This window comes from Convolutriloba macropyga, chromosome 15 (genome assembly GCF_964194025.1).
Source record: "Convolutriloba macropyga chromosome 15, txConMacr16.3, whole genome shotgun sequence".
In the NCBI taxonomy this organism is placed as follows: domain Eukaryota; kingdom Metazoa; phylum Xenacoelomorpha; order Acoela; family Convolutidae; genus Convolutriloba; species Convolutriloba macropyga.
The window spans coordinates 47837916-47854870 of NC_134482.1; the positions used below are offsets into that span (position 1 = coordinate 47837916).

At 33.3% G+C, this 16955-nt stretch overlaps 1 protein-coding gene across 1 annotated transcript in view; it reads left to right on the forward strand.

Moving 5' to 3' along the window:
- The first annotated feature begins 13433 nt into the window (after positions 1–13433).
- The window catches only part of LOC142354293 (dynein light chain Tctex-type 5-like), a 33563-nt gene continuing 30041 nt past the window's right edge, over positions 13434–16955 (forward strand). The window contains exon 1 of the mRNA XM_075406557.1: positions 13434–13701. Within this exon, the coding sequence (XP_075262672.1) occupies positions 13466–13701 (236 nt within the window). The 5' untranslated portion in view covers positions 13434–13465. The remainder of the gene's footprint in view (positions 13702–16955) is intronic.

Sequence of the window (16955 nt, forward strand, 5' to 3'; positions counted from 1 at the left end):
TTGCTTTTGAAGACATTATTACCATGAACTTTTCGCCATGTTTCTCATTTTTTCTAGGGTTTTTTTACAAATGTGTTGACAGTTTCGGAAATTTTTGGATGTTTTTTCTATAGGTGGTTCCACTCTTCTGCTGGCTTTCAAATTCATTATCTTTGCCTTCTGGTATTTTGAAAAAAAAACATTTTTTGTTATTCTAATTTTTAGCACAATATCATCTAATTCAAAATTGAATGCTTGTTTGTCAGTTCTAATTTTGGTATATATGTTATGTTTTCTCTGTGTCATCAGAACAGACTTATCATTGACCTTCTAGTGCTTGAAAGTTTTCAACATTTTTCTACAGATTTGATTCAATGGGACCCCTTCTTTTTTCTCGTGGATGATTGAAACCTGTCACCATTTGTTGGTGTTTTGTCACTTCGCGGAATTAGTGACGAAATTTTCCACACAAAAAGTTGAATCACAAAATGTTGAATGTGATTACAAAGTAATTAATTCATAGTTGCGTCCTTTATTGACCTCAACGTGTCCGGCTCGAGAAGTCACTTCTAATAATTGCTAAAAGATGTAAGATTTATGGGGAATTTGTGTAAAAGTGTAAGATTTGCGTTCAATGCGATGCGGTGAAAAAATTTTCTTCACTGCTTAAGCGGTGAAAGAAAATTTTCCAGCGCTACCAAAAAATTTTCCAGCGCTAGAAAAAAATTCACCGCTACCAGCAGAATGCGGTGGAAAAAAAATTTTCAATAAAATCGCAAAACTTGCAAATATTCACCGCGCTAATTTCATCGCTGATCTTAAATTCACAGGAAATGTCCATGAAGTTAGTGAGAGATGGCGCAGTGGAATGAGAAACTTTTGAAATTCACGAGTTGAGAGGTTCAAACCCTTGTACAGCCGTTTCTCTTTTGTAAGAAATCCAGTGAATGCGGTGAAAAATATTTTTTCACCGCTGAAAACCGCAAAAATTTACCGCATTCAACGCTAAAAAATGCGGGCGCTTTGCGACAAAAAAATTTTTCATCACTGCTATTCACCGCTAATCTTACGTTATTTTTTGTCCAAACCTCCACCCTGATGAGTAATTTTTAAATCTCTTACTTCTTAAATTTTATCAATTGTTTGCCTTCATGTTGCTTTGTCTCTCATTAATCTTAGAGAAAATTGGTTTTTTATATAAGGAATCTAGTTGAAATCGTTCGTGAAACTGTCGACAGTTTTGAAGTTTTCGCAGAGAGGTTTTCCATTCTGAGTTTTTGATGATTATCAATGTAACTTTTTGCCTCAAAAAGATGTTTAAGCAAGTTGTAATGAGTTTTTCTGATCTTTAGATTGTACGACAGGCATTGTCTTTCTATATTTTAATTTCTTGTTATCGCCGTTTATTCAGTTTTTGCAATTAGTTGAGTGCAGACGCCTCAGATTATTTTTTAAGAGCAGTTTAAGAAAATAATTATTTAATTATATCTTTTTAACAATTTTAAGCAGAGTTAAAATCGCGGAAATCATTTTCCTTATCAGTTTTGTAGTTTTTTTAATGGATGTTTTGACGCTCCAGTCAACGATATTTTTGCAGCTGTTTTACTGCAGCTGTGCTTGACGGTCAGAAAGTAATCTAAGAATTCAAGCAAAACCGATAGAATATCTTCTGTACCAATGAAATGTACTGTAGCTTGCTGTTCGGCTTTGCCTGATTTATGAGTATACTTCAATTTTTTGTCGTGGATTAGCTACACTCAAACCGTATTAAATTTTAATAATGTAGAAATTTTCCAATGTAGAAATTTTGGTTCAAAAATGATTTTTGTTTTCACGAAGTCACATTTCATGATGGAATATTAATATAATCATTTTCTGTTGCACATCTTTCAGAATTTAATCAAATTTCAATTTCTGGTCATTGAACAATCCAGCCGAAAAATCTTGAATTTTTTAAAATTAATGCTAAAAATTTCAATTTCTTTAAATGGTAAGGAGGAAGCAATCAATTTGCACCATGACTAACAATCAGTTCGATAGATTAAGATCACAAATTTTCTATATGACCATTGTGACATATACAGTGATGTTTCCACCATTTATTGTGCTTTTAAACCAAACGTACATAACATTTTGTAAGTTAAATGCAGATAAAAACAAGAATCCGGACTAATGAAGTTCAGTATTTGGTAAAGAGCGTTTGCACCACAGGATCAGTGAACTAATTCGAACTCCTGAGCAGTTACCTTGAAGTCGCTTTCAGGGCTCTAAAGCACAGTCAACGGCAACTTCTTTTAGGCAACTTTTTTTAAAAATCGTGAGCCATTGCTTAGATAAAGCTCAAAAAACATCAAAAAGAGTTATTTGATTAGCAAAAACTGACTGTTTTTAAAGTTCAAGAACTTCTAATATTCTTTGTAAGCCAATGCCAATCAAGTCCAATTAATTGAAATTTTTTCAAATGGACACAATTTGATGAAGATACTGAAAGATTTACTACCCAACTCTAGTCGAGATATTTTAGGTTTTTAAACATAAAAAATCGTCGCTATCGTCCCTTTTTCTAGCCAAAAACAACGAAAGTTCCTGAGCTTTCGTTAGTCGGCTTCATTGTTTTTGTTCGGTATTTTACATAAGACATATTCAATTTCGTGGTTTTTTAAACGTAAGAGAGATTCAGTATTGTTGAGAAAAATACAATGAACTTTTGTCTTCTGAGTTTTAACCGGATATTAGTCCAGCAGACCTGACAAAAAGCGGTCGTTATGTTCGATTTCCAATGTAATGAACTGTGAAAAATTTTGCTCGCAAACTGCAAAAAGATATCTGAAAACTCAGTGAATGTAAATTAATCAACAGAATTCTCTTCAATGTTCAACATGTATATTACATTTCTGATTTCAAAAACACCCAAGAAGTCTATTTTATTTAACCAATAAATTAAACCAAGTTAAATTAATTTCTTCGAGAACAAGCTAAAGAAGAATTTTCAATAATTTTCACATTTTTTCCAAAAAGTTTTCTCGAAGAAGTACATTTGAACAGCATGAACAGCAAACAACGTCCAAAGGGTGCAACTTGATCGTTTTTGTGCGAAACAACAAATATCTCAACAGAGGCTTTAAGCAGTTCTCAGAACTGGCTCTGGGTGAAACGACGAATTGTGTAGCATTTGAAACGTAAGAGTTAAACAAATCGAAGTATTTTTGATTGGTGCCTTTTACTTAAAATTTTTACGTCCCTGCGATTCCACAGAAACAACGCAACACCGCAGCACCTAAAATGCCAGTCCTCATCATTAGATTGTCTTGCTGGCTGTTCCACAATAGCGACTATACAATTATAGTTCATTAGATACCATATTATGCTATTAAATACAGTTACCGATCCAAATTTTTTTCAAAATGGGGTAATACATATGCGAGGATGTCCTTTTTACTCAGTCGAATTTCACTTTTTGTTCTTGCATTGTAGAGAAAGAAAACACCATTTTTTAGCACTTAAAGGTTAGTTTTAATTTTTAGTTTTTTTTAGAAAAAACCAATTTTAATGCTTGTAAATTTTAAGCCTGCTTAACATATAACAATTTTTGGTCAAAATCATCTCAGATTTCAACTTACAAACGATTGTTTTCATTGGCAAGGCCAAAGCGCCAATTTTTTAAAAAACAAAGAAAAAAATTACTGTAAGATCCGATGATATAAGTTCTAAGTAATTTTGTCGTGTTTGAATCGATAACATAGTACGCAATAACAAATCGTTTCTAATATTTTTTCACGCCTTGGAAAATAACAGTTTGATTATTATTTTGATTTGTCTGTCAGATACACACTAGTGCTGGAAGAATCTTAAAAAAAATATTGAGCGAGAATTGACCAAATAATCTTATCAGGTAAGCATTTTTCTCCTTAATGTATTCAACAAAATTTTATTGTAGCATTGCATCTTGTCGTCAATGTTAGCTCACAGCCTTTGGTATTGATTGTTTGGTTCTCAAGTCAATATCAGGAGAAGTCATCATACTATGTAATTTCTTAAAACTATTGTCATTACTGTCGTTTTCAGACACGAAGTGCTTCTATTATATAATCGTCAAAGATATTCCTTGCATGCTTATTACTTAATCTTTGTCTGCCAGCCTTGACATTATAAATTTGATTGAATTTTTGACGCTTCAACCTGTATTTATTCTACTAACGGTACAGCAGCTAACGAAAACTGTCCTTTTATTATTCTGTCCTTTCGTTATAAGACTTGAAAAAAATTTACTGTAAAATCTGATGATTTAAGTTTTAAAAAGCGAGGAAATTAAAAAACGAGAGTTAAAAGGCTGAGGGAGAGAGGAAGAAACGTCAGAGATCGGAGAAAACATTAAGATTGGCAATAAGAAATAATCAGCAAACATTTAAATTTTAGATCAATATAAACCAAGATTATTTGATAACGGAGACCACGCAGATTGCAAGAATTCAAAATTTTTTCTCCTTATTTTCTTAATAATTGACTGCCTGATAGAAGGTTGTAAACGATACGCATTCATAGCTCCAACGGAACCATAGTTATCATATGGCGCAATTCAGCTGGCAAAGAGCAATCTCGTTCCCCCCCCCCCCCCCACACACACACACACCTGATAAAATGGTTTTGGGAACCCTCGTCACTGGAGCTTCCGGTTCCCTGGGAAACTTGACAGAACCTCATAAAACTTGAGTTACTTGAACGAGCGAACATTGACTAATCGTTTCTGCTAGAACCAATGCCTAAAAACATAACTCTCGCCTCAGAATCAATCTACGAAAGCGGCCTCTCTTAAATACAACTGCAACCATAGAAAGATAAAGGCGATAGCAAAGTGTTCATCTCCGGGTTAATTGTCAAAATTAATGTCGCAGGGCAATCAAATTAGACATCATGTGGGGAGATAAGCCCCGGAAAGAGGAGGCAAACAGGACAAGAAAAAGATATGTTAACCCATTCTGCTCAGTCTGGGAAAAGATGGCCACAGATTGTCAACTCGGCCGTCAAAAAGGTGATCTTTACAGAAACGTATTGACATTTAACATTTGTTATCGTCAAAATCAGAGAGGGTTACTAAAAAGCTGTGAGCCAAGGCCCTGGAAATAGCGAAATAATTTGATTTGGTATTCAAAAACTAGGACTTCATAGAAAAAGTTCATACAAACTAGCCTCATCATTGGATACGCGTCCGTGCTAAAGTAGCCCTAGTTGCAGACAGTCTCAAAGACGAACGAGGTATACGAAAAAATATGTAGGAATTGCCGTTGACCCTACGATAAGGACTATGAAACCCGCTGTCCGGCGGTCGCCATACGGGAGAGAAAATTTTTTAAAAAATGAATTTTTTTGCTCCCTTGTGTCGATCCTCGAACAACTTCTTATCAACAAACAACGACATCTTATCTCAAAAACAACCAGCAGCGTAAAGAAAAAATTCAAACTTAAACGTGATACTTGCGTCCTTTTTCAAGGAACATTTTTTTGTCTAATACGTCATTCTCAGACAAAACTGTTTACGTGTATTGAAGACTGGAACAACACAACGTTGAGTCCGGCTTATATCGATATCAAATTTAATATCTCGCAGACTAGAGTTCTTGTAGACTCCAGAAGTCTCTCAACTCTCTCTAAGAAATCTTTACCTTTCAGCACTGGAAATTCGTGTTCAAAGACGTCTTGGGACCCCAAAGACAACAAAAAAACTCAATGTTTTAAAAAAATGTCAGTATTAGATGCATTATAAAGTCCAGTCAAATCCTAAGGTTGAAAAGCAAAACCAGAAAGAGAACTGTGGAGAAAGAACTGTGATTTCCCGACTAACATCAAGTACTCGTCGGATGGGACATGTTCCCGAGAACTGGACTCCGTCTTTCTCAAGACAAATGTCAAGGTAGGTTTCGTTTGGGCTAAATAAACCCTCCAAAAATGGAAATTGCTGAGTCCTTGTCTAAGTGAATAAAAAAACAGATAGTTCAGTAAAAGTTCTAGAACAAAGTTTGCGACAACACAGCAAAAAGCAAAAAAATTTCTAATTCACCTCAAGTCACCGAAATCGCTGAACAACAAAGCGAACAATCACAAATTTGTTCAGATAAATTTTTCGCTGGTCTTTATAACAGTGAAGAACGATTGATCAATCGAAATTGCACTTAATTTGTGTGTTCTCAGCAAGACAATAAAAAACACAAATATTAATTGCTTTATGTTGAAGTCCCGATGGACAACACTAGTTTTGTCATTACGAAGGGCACAAACTTTGGATGTGTTGTTTTAGCACACTGAAATACGCGCACAGGCATCTTAATCTCAAACCACAAACAGTCAGACCCTGTAACATCAATATAATCGGAGGCGATTGTACCGGAACCTACATAATTAGATCAAGATTTCATTGTCTAACGGACATGCTGGCCGAATTTCTGAAGGACAACGAAAAAAAAAACTCAAGCACTCATGAATTGTGCTTACAGTTTCTCAGACGATATAAAAAGACTTAGGCGAGGAACATATTAAGATAAGTAGAGTTAGACTGAGAAAAATTTTCGAACTTGCCTTAAAAAACTTGTCAAAACAATCAATTCATTGGCAAGCCTATCGTTATGTTAAATGAGGAGTAATTTTGATTACTTGAAAGGTGTCACCATTTAAGAACAACTTGAGAGAAGAGCTTCTTGAAAATATGATATTTCATGCAATTTGTTTATCATTATACTAAACTCGTACCAAGTTTAGCTGCCTTGTGTCATCCACAGAAAACTATTCAAGAAATGGTGAAACTTTACTTCGACAGATGAACATGAATCGCGCTTAACTATAATCAAAGCAGAAATCTCAAAATCAAAAAAAAATTCACATCAATGCAAACCTTAACATGATAGACATGTGCCATGCACCAAGAGAGGGCTCAGTTACTATAATTGGCAATCAAACTCGAATCCGCGGGAAAACTTGAATCATAGAGCACTTTAAACATTGTTTGGATCTTCTCCGTTTGTGCCCCCCCCGCACCCCCCAGCTCAGTGGGTGTCATATTTTTACATAATGATTTTTTATGTAATGGCAAGTGCTACGTATGGAAAAGAAACGGAAAAAATCTTTTTGTTTATATGCAAAATTTTGGTAACAGTTTGCTAAGATTTATTGTATATCTGCAAGCCCAATAGAGCTAATAAGACATCTGAAAGTAGATTAAATAGATTAAATGACAGGCTACTTCCGTTTAAGTGCGAAATCGAAAATATGGCCGGCTCTAAAATGGGTTTAGTTGGTTACTTGCCGAGAATTCCAGCAAACACCCGATCATCAAGTCTCAAAGTGCAACGATGAATTTGTAGTCACCAATCTAAACTTGATCAGAAACTTTGTGTATCACGACAATGGTTCAAATGAAGAAAATAAATGAGACACAACTTACTTTCAAACTCAACTTAGCAATCGTTTTTGACAATTTTTGTCTCTCAATAACTATACCTGATAAACTTCCACTTTCTAAAGCTGACAATTAACTACATTGAAATTATCATTAAACAACTGTTGACCGTTTATTTTATACTTAATTACTCTGGAGTTAAACTAACTAGGAATATACATATGGATCTCCACCGATACTTGGTTAGGAACTCTACTGAAAAACTTTTTAGTTATTTTTTATTCAATTTTTTCCCTAAAAAGCAACCAATCAGACAATTTATACTCTTCTGAATATTCAACTCTCTTTTTTTCTCGAGAATCTGGATAGCGCTTTTAACAATTACTTAATTGCTAGCCTTACTTCTAAGGATGCGGTCCTCGAAGAAACCCCGGACAGTGTAATTGCCCAAGATAGACAGCACTGCACAGCGCTTACTAATTATATTTATATTCAGTAGAAAGATCTAGATTCAAGATGCTGATTGTTGGGAAGCGATCACAAGTATTGACGCGATAATTGAGTCTTTTTACTCTGTTCCCCTTGGTATTTTCAGTATGACGGACATTTCTTTAATCACTTGTTGGTGTTAAATCGATCACGGGTTTTTTTCCAAAACTTATGATTGTACTATATGCACTTCATTCAGTGAGAAATTGGAATCTGTTATTCCAAAAAAAAATAAAAAATAGACCCGAATGTGATGAAGAAAAAGAGAATACTTGCATTTCTCAGGGCTCCTATCTCAGACGATTTTGGCTAATAATTCTATATAATTCTATATAAGCCAAAACTTTTATGCAAGCCTCGAGTGATAACGTGCAATACGTCTTGATGAAGTACGTTTTCTCACGAGTAGTAAAACAAAACTGTTCTGCAAAAAGAAAAAATAATTGAAGACTGCTAGCTTTTGTCTGCTAGCGTTGATTTTATACTCAATCATCTGAATGCTTTTTGTAGCCCCATTCTGAACTGAACCTACTAATAGTAAAGGAACTAAATAAAGCTGTCATTTTTAATTTTTTATATTAGCTGAAGTCCTGAGACAAGATTGTACACGATATTCGGGTTCATGGTACCAAAGTAACCAATTAACATAAAAAAAGAGTTTGTTTCTTGTGAGGGCTGATATTACACGCCTTTTGTTGTGATAGATTATTCATCGTGCTAATTTTTTTGTATGTTCTTGAAAGATGAACTTCTGTAGTGTCGGTCTATGTAGAACCCTTAATCTGGTAGGGTCTGATTTTGGTCTTTTCAGGTGCGATATGAAACAATAAGAAATCTTAATAACTCCTAATTTTGCTTCTTTTAAAATCATTTTCGGGTTCATTATATTTGCAATATTGGAGATAAAATAAGATCCTTAAAAATAACATTTTGTTGCTCTATTTGTATTAAATTCATCTATTGACTGATGTAAAACTTAAATTGATTGTTGTGAATTGGCTAAACTCACCTTTTTGACTAGTAACGGATTCATAATATTAGAAAAGATGATTAAACTGAAATTCAACCATATAAAAACCCGACCTACTTGGAATTTTTTAAATTGTGCTTTCTTTTAGTGCTTTGTATCTGTACTTTTTTCATGTTTCAACTCTTTTTACTTAAAAGATCTGAAGCTGGAAAAAGTGTTCTTATTGTAGCCTGCTTTAATGAGTCGTGTTCATTTTGATCACAATTATGTAATCATCGAATTTAATAATTAAAAAATATTAATAAAGCAAAAATTAATTAAAACTACTGTGACTTAAAAATTATCATTTCTCAAAGAAAGTAGTACGTACTGAAAAATGAGAAACGTCAAACTTCTCGGGACAATTTATTATTAAATGTAATCTCAATTTGAAATTTTCTCAAAAATCGTTTTGTTCCTTTAAGCTTAGGCTAAAAAGTTAAGAAAAAATTTCTTTTGGTTTACCTTTCCACGACAACGAAAAATTCCATCGTTTAATAAAAACTTTTTTCAATATTCACGCAACAATTGATGGGAGAAGAATCAGTCGAATAAATTATCAATTGAATTTTAGCCATTTCTTACTTGTTTTGTTTAGTTAATGACTACTGTTTATTGACGGATCATTGAACTAAAAAGGACAAATGCAAAACTTTCAAGCATCCTTTTCATTTCTCAGTGCAAAAGAACTGGAATTTTTATTAATAATGTCATGTCACAATTACATTCGATCTTCGGTTTTTAAAAATTAAAAGACGTTTCATCAAGTTTTAAAATTAAGCGGTTCTGAGAATTTGAAGGCTTAATTGTAAATTAGAAGATGATTTGTTAAAACACTAATTTGTTGTTATTGATTGCACAAATTGAACTAAGCTCCGCAAAAACACCTAAAATTGGCGGTTTTAAACAGGTGCATGTTTTCACCTTTTAAACTTATTAAGTTTGTTGACAATATTTGTGGCTTTTATTTGTTACATTCGATAACAAAGGAGCGGTTTTTATCCAACTGCGCAAAATTGCTATATCTAAAAAAAATTGAGAAAAAATTGATAGTTGTGTCAGTGAAAGGTACAGCTGTTGCAATTTGTAGTAAGGAAAAAAGTTCATTGTGTCAAAGAAGCTTTGTGCCAAAAAGTTCAATTGCGGATTATCCAGGATTGATGATACGTTCAATTTAATCAGGATTAGGAAAAGGTTTCTCATTGAATACGATATCGGTGAAAACCCTAAACCACCTGTGGCAAAGATGAAATAAATTTCAAAAAATTCAAGACGAAACATTGTCCAAACAAATCTATTCAAAGTCAAAAATTGTCCACGAACATTGATGCAATTTTATTTTTAAATAACGGTCAGGAATAGAGTCAGTATACCTTCAAACTTGGTTTCGAATAGCTTTGATTTTTATGAACAAAAACTTTTCAAGAAAGTATTCAATTACAAAGATGTTGGATATAATCTTGGTTGCAGTATAATGACAACATTTTAACATAAGATTTCCGCACAAATGAAGCACTTATTAAAACTCTCTTCGTTTTTCAGATGTGCAAGCCGGTTTTTGTGCTCTGACAAAATTTTTGGGTGGTGATCAATTCTGTTTTTTTTTTCAATTTCTTCAATTAATAATAATTTTCTTTTCAACAGGCGTAAAATCTTAACACCAACAATGTTTCACACTCTGCAAAATAAAGATTTTTCGAAGCATATCTTAGTATTTTAAGAAATTACAAAAAGATTTTCTTAAACTTTTCAATTTAACGAAGTATGTAGAATCAATCTTTCTGGCAGTAAAGATTGTAAAATTTGTCACTCTAAAACCCTTCGATGGTCCCAATTTTTATTCATCAAGTATATATTGCAGGGAGGTGCAAACTTTCGTCTCATCTAATTCAGTTTTTAATTTTTAGATTCTAATTAGATGAGAGTTTCTAAAATTCAAATAGTCATAGATATAAAGCTGTCAACTAAATCTTTTTGCCGTTTGAAAATTTTTGAAAGTCATTGCAATCCAGAATAGACCATTCATTTTAAAACGGAGTCACACTGTAACATTTTCAAACGATTTGGAGATTTTGAGAGGTATTGTGCATAATGCAGACTTTCCATTGCGCAAATTTCTTCAGATCGAAGAAAGTAGCCGATTTAATTTGCGCTCAGTTATCCTGCAGAAAACATAGCCAGTATAGAGGTTTTCGCTCAAGCGAAAAATTGTATTATCTTAACACAACAGATTTTTTTACAGCCAACTTTGCTTTAAAGACCTTAACCCAAAAAGCTGTTGGATTTTTTGCAGCATTATGAAGCTTCATCTGATTCAACAATTTTAAAGGGAATGTTTTCTGCCCTCGGTCAAAGTTTAGCCATCTGTAATTAGGTTTTTTTGTTTGTTTGTTTGTTTAGGGATTTGGTATTGTTTGAAATAATTAGCTACATATTTAATTGCAATTGCAAAAAAAAATTTAGCGCAAGGCACCTTAACTATCTTAGAGGAGACAGATACCCTATAGATTGCTTAGACAAATACTTAAAAAGTTGATGTTAACTCGCAAAGTTTGTTGCAAGAAGCTTCTATCATTTGCTATACTAAAAAAGTTATCTGAAATATAATCAGAACTTCATAAATTAAACTTATTTTTGTTGACCTGTAAAATTAAACTTGTCACAAACTTATCTTTAGGGCAATTTGTTTACAGTGAACTTTTCATTTATTCATTTTAGTCTGTGTTTCAGTTGCGAACATCTTTATGATGACTTAAGAAAACAAGAGTAGACTAAGAAAAATACGGTGAACATTGGCATAAATTTTGGGTGTTTAATTGATAAATTTGAGCTGATTGATCTGCTAAACTTTTTTTGAGGGACAGCAAAATCATTGAAGAAAGGCAAAATCAAGTTATGACAATGCCAGATGAACTTTAAACACATTTTAAAACTATATTCTTTATTTACTGTGTTCAAAAAAAATATTTTTTAGCTCTACAGGACAATTCCTACAGGACAATCCCATAAAGATTGCAAAGAAAAGAACCGTTATTTTTTGTTGATTTTACATTTCTTAAGTCTCTGTTAGTTTTGATACCACACTATTTGTTAATTGAGTTGCGGCCAAGGGTTTCGTCCGATCAATGTCGGGTTTTTCTACAGTTTAAGAATATCAAGTTCCCTGCTTTTAAAGCATATTTGTTTAAATAAATAAAACGGCAAAAAACGGTAACTAACGGCCTTGTCCTCATTCAACATCAATATCGAAATTTCATCTCATTATTAAGTTACATCCCTTTAATTTATTAGTACATGCAATGGCCAAAAAAACAAAAAGTAACAATTGTTGTCAGTCAGGTATTTTCGGTCTCTTGCAATCTGGACTGATTGCAAAAACCTAAATCAACATTAATATCTACATGTCAAAATTGCTAATTTTAACTATTTGTTGTTCTCTTGCTTTTTTCAAGATTTTTGTTCCAAAACTTGAGTATTCATTTGGTGTTGTACCTTGTTTCCAAGATTTTTTGGATCAATTTGATATTCAGTTAAGCGACTTCTGCAGCGACTATTGGATTGCTGCAGTTGGAAAATCTTTAATTTGATAAGCTTTAAAAAAGTTGAGTGTTATCTCCTTTTATATGAGAAAGAAAACTCAACAACTAGTTTTTTAAATTGTCAGAAACAAGTCTGTAAGTACACTCACTATTTAAAGTCGTCTTTTTAGTTTGCCATTTTTAAATGATGCTGCGGTTTTTAACATTATCTGTTTTTACTCTCCAGACGAAATGTTTTCCCCCAAAACAGCTGCTGTTGTCATTCGAAGCGTGAAGAAAACAATGTACTCACTACAGTAAACAAATAAACAAAAACCTTCATCATTTTCTCAATTCTATTAGAGCGCCTCAATGTAAAGTCTATTCAAAGCATCGAAAAATAATAATATTATTAGTTAGTAATTTTCTGTAATTTTATTGTATCCGCAAATTAATACATACGTGACTGTTCATTTTCTGCTATCTTAACACAACAGACTTGTTACAGCCAATTTTCCTCGAAAAACTTCACCCGAAGAGGTGTTCAAATTATTGCAACATTTTGAAACTTGATTTGATTCAACAACTTTAAAGGGATTGTTTTCTGTCCTCGGTCAAGGTTTAACCATGCGTATTTGGGGTTTTTTGTTTGTTTATTTTTAGGGATTAGGTATTGTTTGTAATAATCAGCTTAGCTACAGACTTAAATGTAATTGCTAAGATGCAATTTTACAGCTCAATGCGATAGACACCTTAACTATCTTAAAAGAAACCAAACTTTTAAGATTGGCCGTCCCTTCTCAATTTTATTGATCCAAACCCCCCTCCCCCCCCCCCCCACCCACTACTTTATATTTTCAACCCTCCATCCCATTGAAAGTAATCTACAGTCTATATTATATGATTTCATGTAACTATTTTTCTTTATAAATAAATTCTTTTAAGTTTTACAAGTCATCATCTAGGCAAAATTTCGATTTTCTGTCTGGTTAAAAAAAACCCGAAATGAAAACTTATAAAGAAAAACGAAGAATAAAAAGAAAACAGTTCCTAGAATATCTTTCGAAAAACAAAAACCCGACCATGACTAGCATCAACTTTGCGGCGTTCGGAGGAATCAACGGAGTCGGCAGCATTCGAGGACTTTTAGCGACCAAAAAGTTTGCGAGAACCCTGCGACTAAAACGGGACGCAATTCACGCAATCGGGAGGTACCAAACTACCAATATTGTTGAACCCCGACCCAAGCAGGACCAAGCTGACAGATCGACTCATCAAATTGAGTTTGAGAACACGTTTCGCTTGGAACCCAACGTCAGGTTTGTTTTAATTTTAAACTTGAATTCATAATTTTCATGAGACGGTTTCTGTGAAACTATGAAAATTTGACTATTCACTTGGCGTTTTATCTTGTTCCCAAGATTTTTCGGTTCAAATGGATATTCAGTTAAGCGGCTTCTGCAGCGATTTCTGTATTGCCGCAGTTGGAAAGTCTAGCAAAAAGGTTAGTCGAATATCTCGCTAGAGTCTTTGAGAGAAAAACTTGGGAGAAAGTTATTATCAATCTTTTTGAGGTTGGTGTTTATTTTTATATGAGTACTAAATTCACGCATTTTGGCGATACCGAAAAGTTTTTTTTCGAATTTGAAAACCGCTCCTTACTAACTTTAGAAGAACATAAAGTAGAATGTGCTACATGTGGTTGTAACAAAAAACAGCAACCCAGGTAAAAGATCACCGTCATTCATCGAAAAAATATCCAAGATAAGTGGTGAATGTGGAAAACTTTGTAAGATAAGCGGTGAGTAGTAAGAAATGTGTACACCCTGACTCACTTTTTGGCACATTTTACCCAAACATGTCCGATCATGCGCGCGGATGAAAAGTTCTTGGCAATTATTCCCTGTATGTTAGGATTGTTGCCTGAAAATGTAAAAGACTTAGCTTAAATCCATTTTGAACGTGGCAGTGTGGAAGTTTATACGGAAAATTAACACACTGTGGAGAAAACTGTTTGTATATCCGACAAATGCCTAAGGGCTATAAATCCAGTCTATATTTGTCAAGAACACTTTTGCGCAGAAATCTGGGCGTCTAATGTGAATAAACTATATATTGGTATTGCAAATGCAGGCTTAATTACTGCTTACGCAATTTTGAAGAGCACAGGTCTATAAGTTATTAATCAAGCGTTTACACTGTGGAGAATATTGTTTGTATACAAATGTCTGAGGGCTATAAATCCAGTGAAAACTTTTGCGCAGTACCAGAAATCTGGGCGTCTAATGCGAATAAACTATATATTGATATTGCAAATGCAGACTCACGTTGAAGATAATATTTTTTACTACATGTGAAACGTTTGGGTTTGAAGCGTTCTACATTCTGATGAAAATTTTACCTAAGGGCTATTTTTAGAACACAAACTCAAACTCAAACTCGAACTCGTCACGTTCAGACTGCTAATAGATTTCCCTTTCATTTATAACACAACAAGCCATATGATTCAGACGTATTACGTTTTGACGAAATTCGTATCCGAAAACAACAAGTTTGAACACGATAAAAGGAAGTTAATGATTATCTCATACAGTTTATGTAAAAAGAAACAAAAGAACATCCTGAAAGATAATAATCTAGTTAAACTTTGACCTGATTAATTGTTATTCTGTCTAGCAAAGATCAGTGGTTTTTGACAGGGAAGACTATCGTCGATCAGAAAGAACACAAGTTGAGAGTAACTTCTACCTCCGCAATTTAAATCAAGTTAATTCATCATTTGAAAAGAATTCATCGTTTGAAGTGATACTAAGAAGTCAAAACAAAGTCCTTGAGGAGTCCGAAAAGTATAGAAACATCTTTTTTTTAGTTTTGAAGGATCTATCAGAAAAACAAGTGGTGTCAAGAAGAACAGTTGGGTGGAACAACATCTTGTCACTTTGGTCGCAGAGAGCATAAGGACACAAAAAACGGAAAAAAACATCTTGTTTGAATTCCGAGCGCTTCAAAAACAAATTGGCATCACGAAGCAAAAAAAAGAGAACATCTGGAAACCAGAGGAACAACATTTTGTTTGTCTATCATACGAGCGAATCAAGAATCCCTAGGCAAGTGGAGTGGTTCAAAAAAGAAAATATGTGGAAAATATGTTAAAAAATTTCTTTTATTTCCATGTAGCTCTTCCATCATTTCAACCTAAATAACTCATCCACGGATTAGAACAAGGTAGTCGGAACATAAAAATAGTTAAAAATTAGCATCCCTTAATCATCAGCAAGCATTTTTTCTCTATGTTTGAAAAGCGAGGAGCTGAGATTAGTCAATTAGCAAATAATTAAGTCACATATTTATTTGTTAAGATTGCATCACAAAATTTATGACCTGTCATATGTGAAATGTGAAACTACTTTAAAAAAAACACAAAATTACTTTTAAAACATCAGTTCTGCTCACATAACATAAATATGAGTCATCAAAGGTCAATTGTACACCATTTTTTTCCTCTGAAGTTGCGAGTTCTAGAGAAAAATTTCTTAAGGAAAAGTTGTTCCATTAGTGAAAACTGACACAAAACTACTTTAAAAAACACCAACTTTGATTACATAACATAAATATGAGTCATCAAATTTCAATTGTACATCATTTTTTTCCTCTTAATGTACAAGACCTAGAGAAAAGTTTCTTAGGGAGAACTTGTTCCATTAGTAAACACAAACACAAAACTGCTTTAAAAAACATCAATTTGGCTCACATAACATAAATAGGAGTCATCAAAGGTCAATTGTACACCATTTTTTGCCTCTGAAGTTGCAAGTTCTAGAAAAAAATTTCTTAAGGAAAAGTTGTTCCATTAGTGAAAACTGACACAAACCTACTTTAAAAAACACCGATTTTGACTATAACATAAATATGAGTCATCAAAGGTCCATTGTACATCTTTTTTTCCCTCTTAATCTAAAAGTCCTAGAGAAAAATTTCTTCAGGAAAAGTTGTTCCATTTGTGAAAACTAACACAAAACTACTCTAAAAACATCAATTTTGCTCACACAACATGTAAATATGTGTCATCAAAGGTCAATTGTACATCATTTTTTCCCTCTTAATCTACAAGTCCTAGAGAAAAATTTTTTCAGGAAAAGTTGTTCCATTAGTGTAAACTAACATAAAACTACTTTGAAAAACATAAATTTTGCTCACACATCATATATATGAGTCATTAAAGGTCAATTGTACATCATTTCTTTCCTCTTATTGTACAAGTCCTAGAGAAAAATTTCTTAGGGAAAAGATGTTGCATTAGTGAAATCTGACACAAAACTACTTTAAAAAACACCAATTTTGATTACATAACATAAAAATGAGTCATCAAAGGTCCATTGTACATCACTTTTTCCCGCTTAATGTACAAGTGCTAGAGAAAAGTTTCTTAAGGAAAATGTTGTGCGAATAGTGACAACTAACACAAAACTACTTTAAAAAACATCAATTTTGATCACATAACATAAATTTGAGTCGTCAAAGGTCAATTGTACATCATTTTTTCCCTCTTAATGTACAAGTCCTGGGAAAAAAT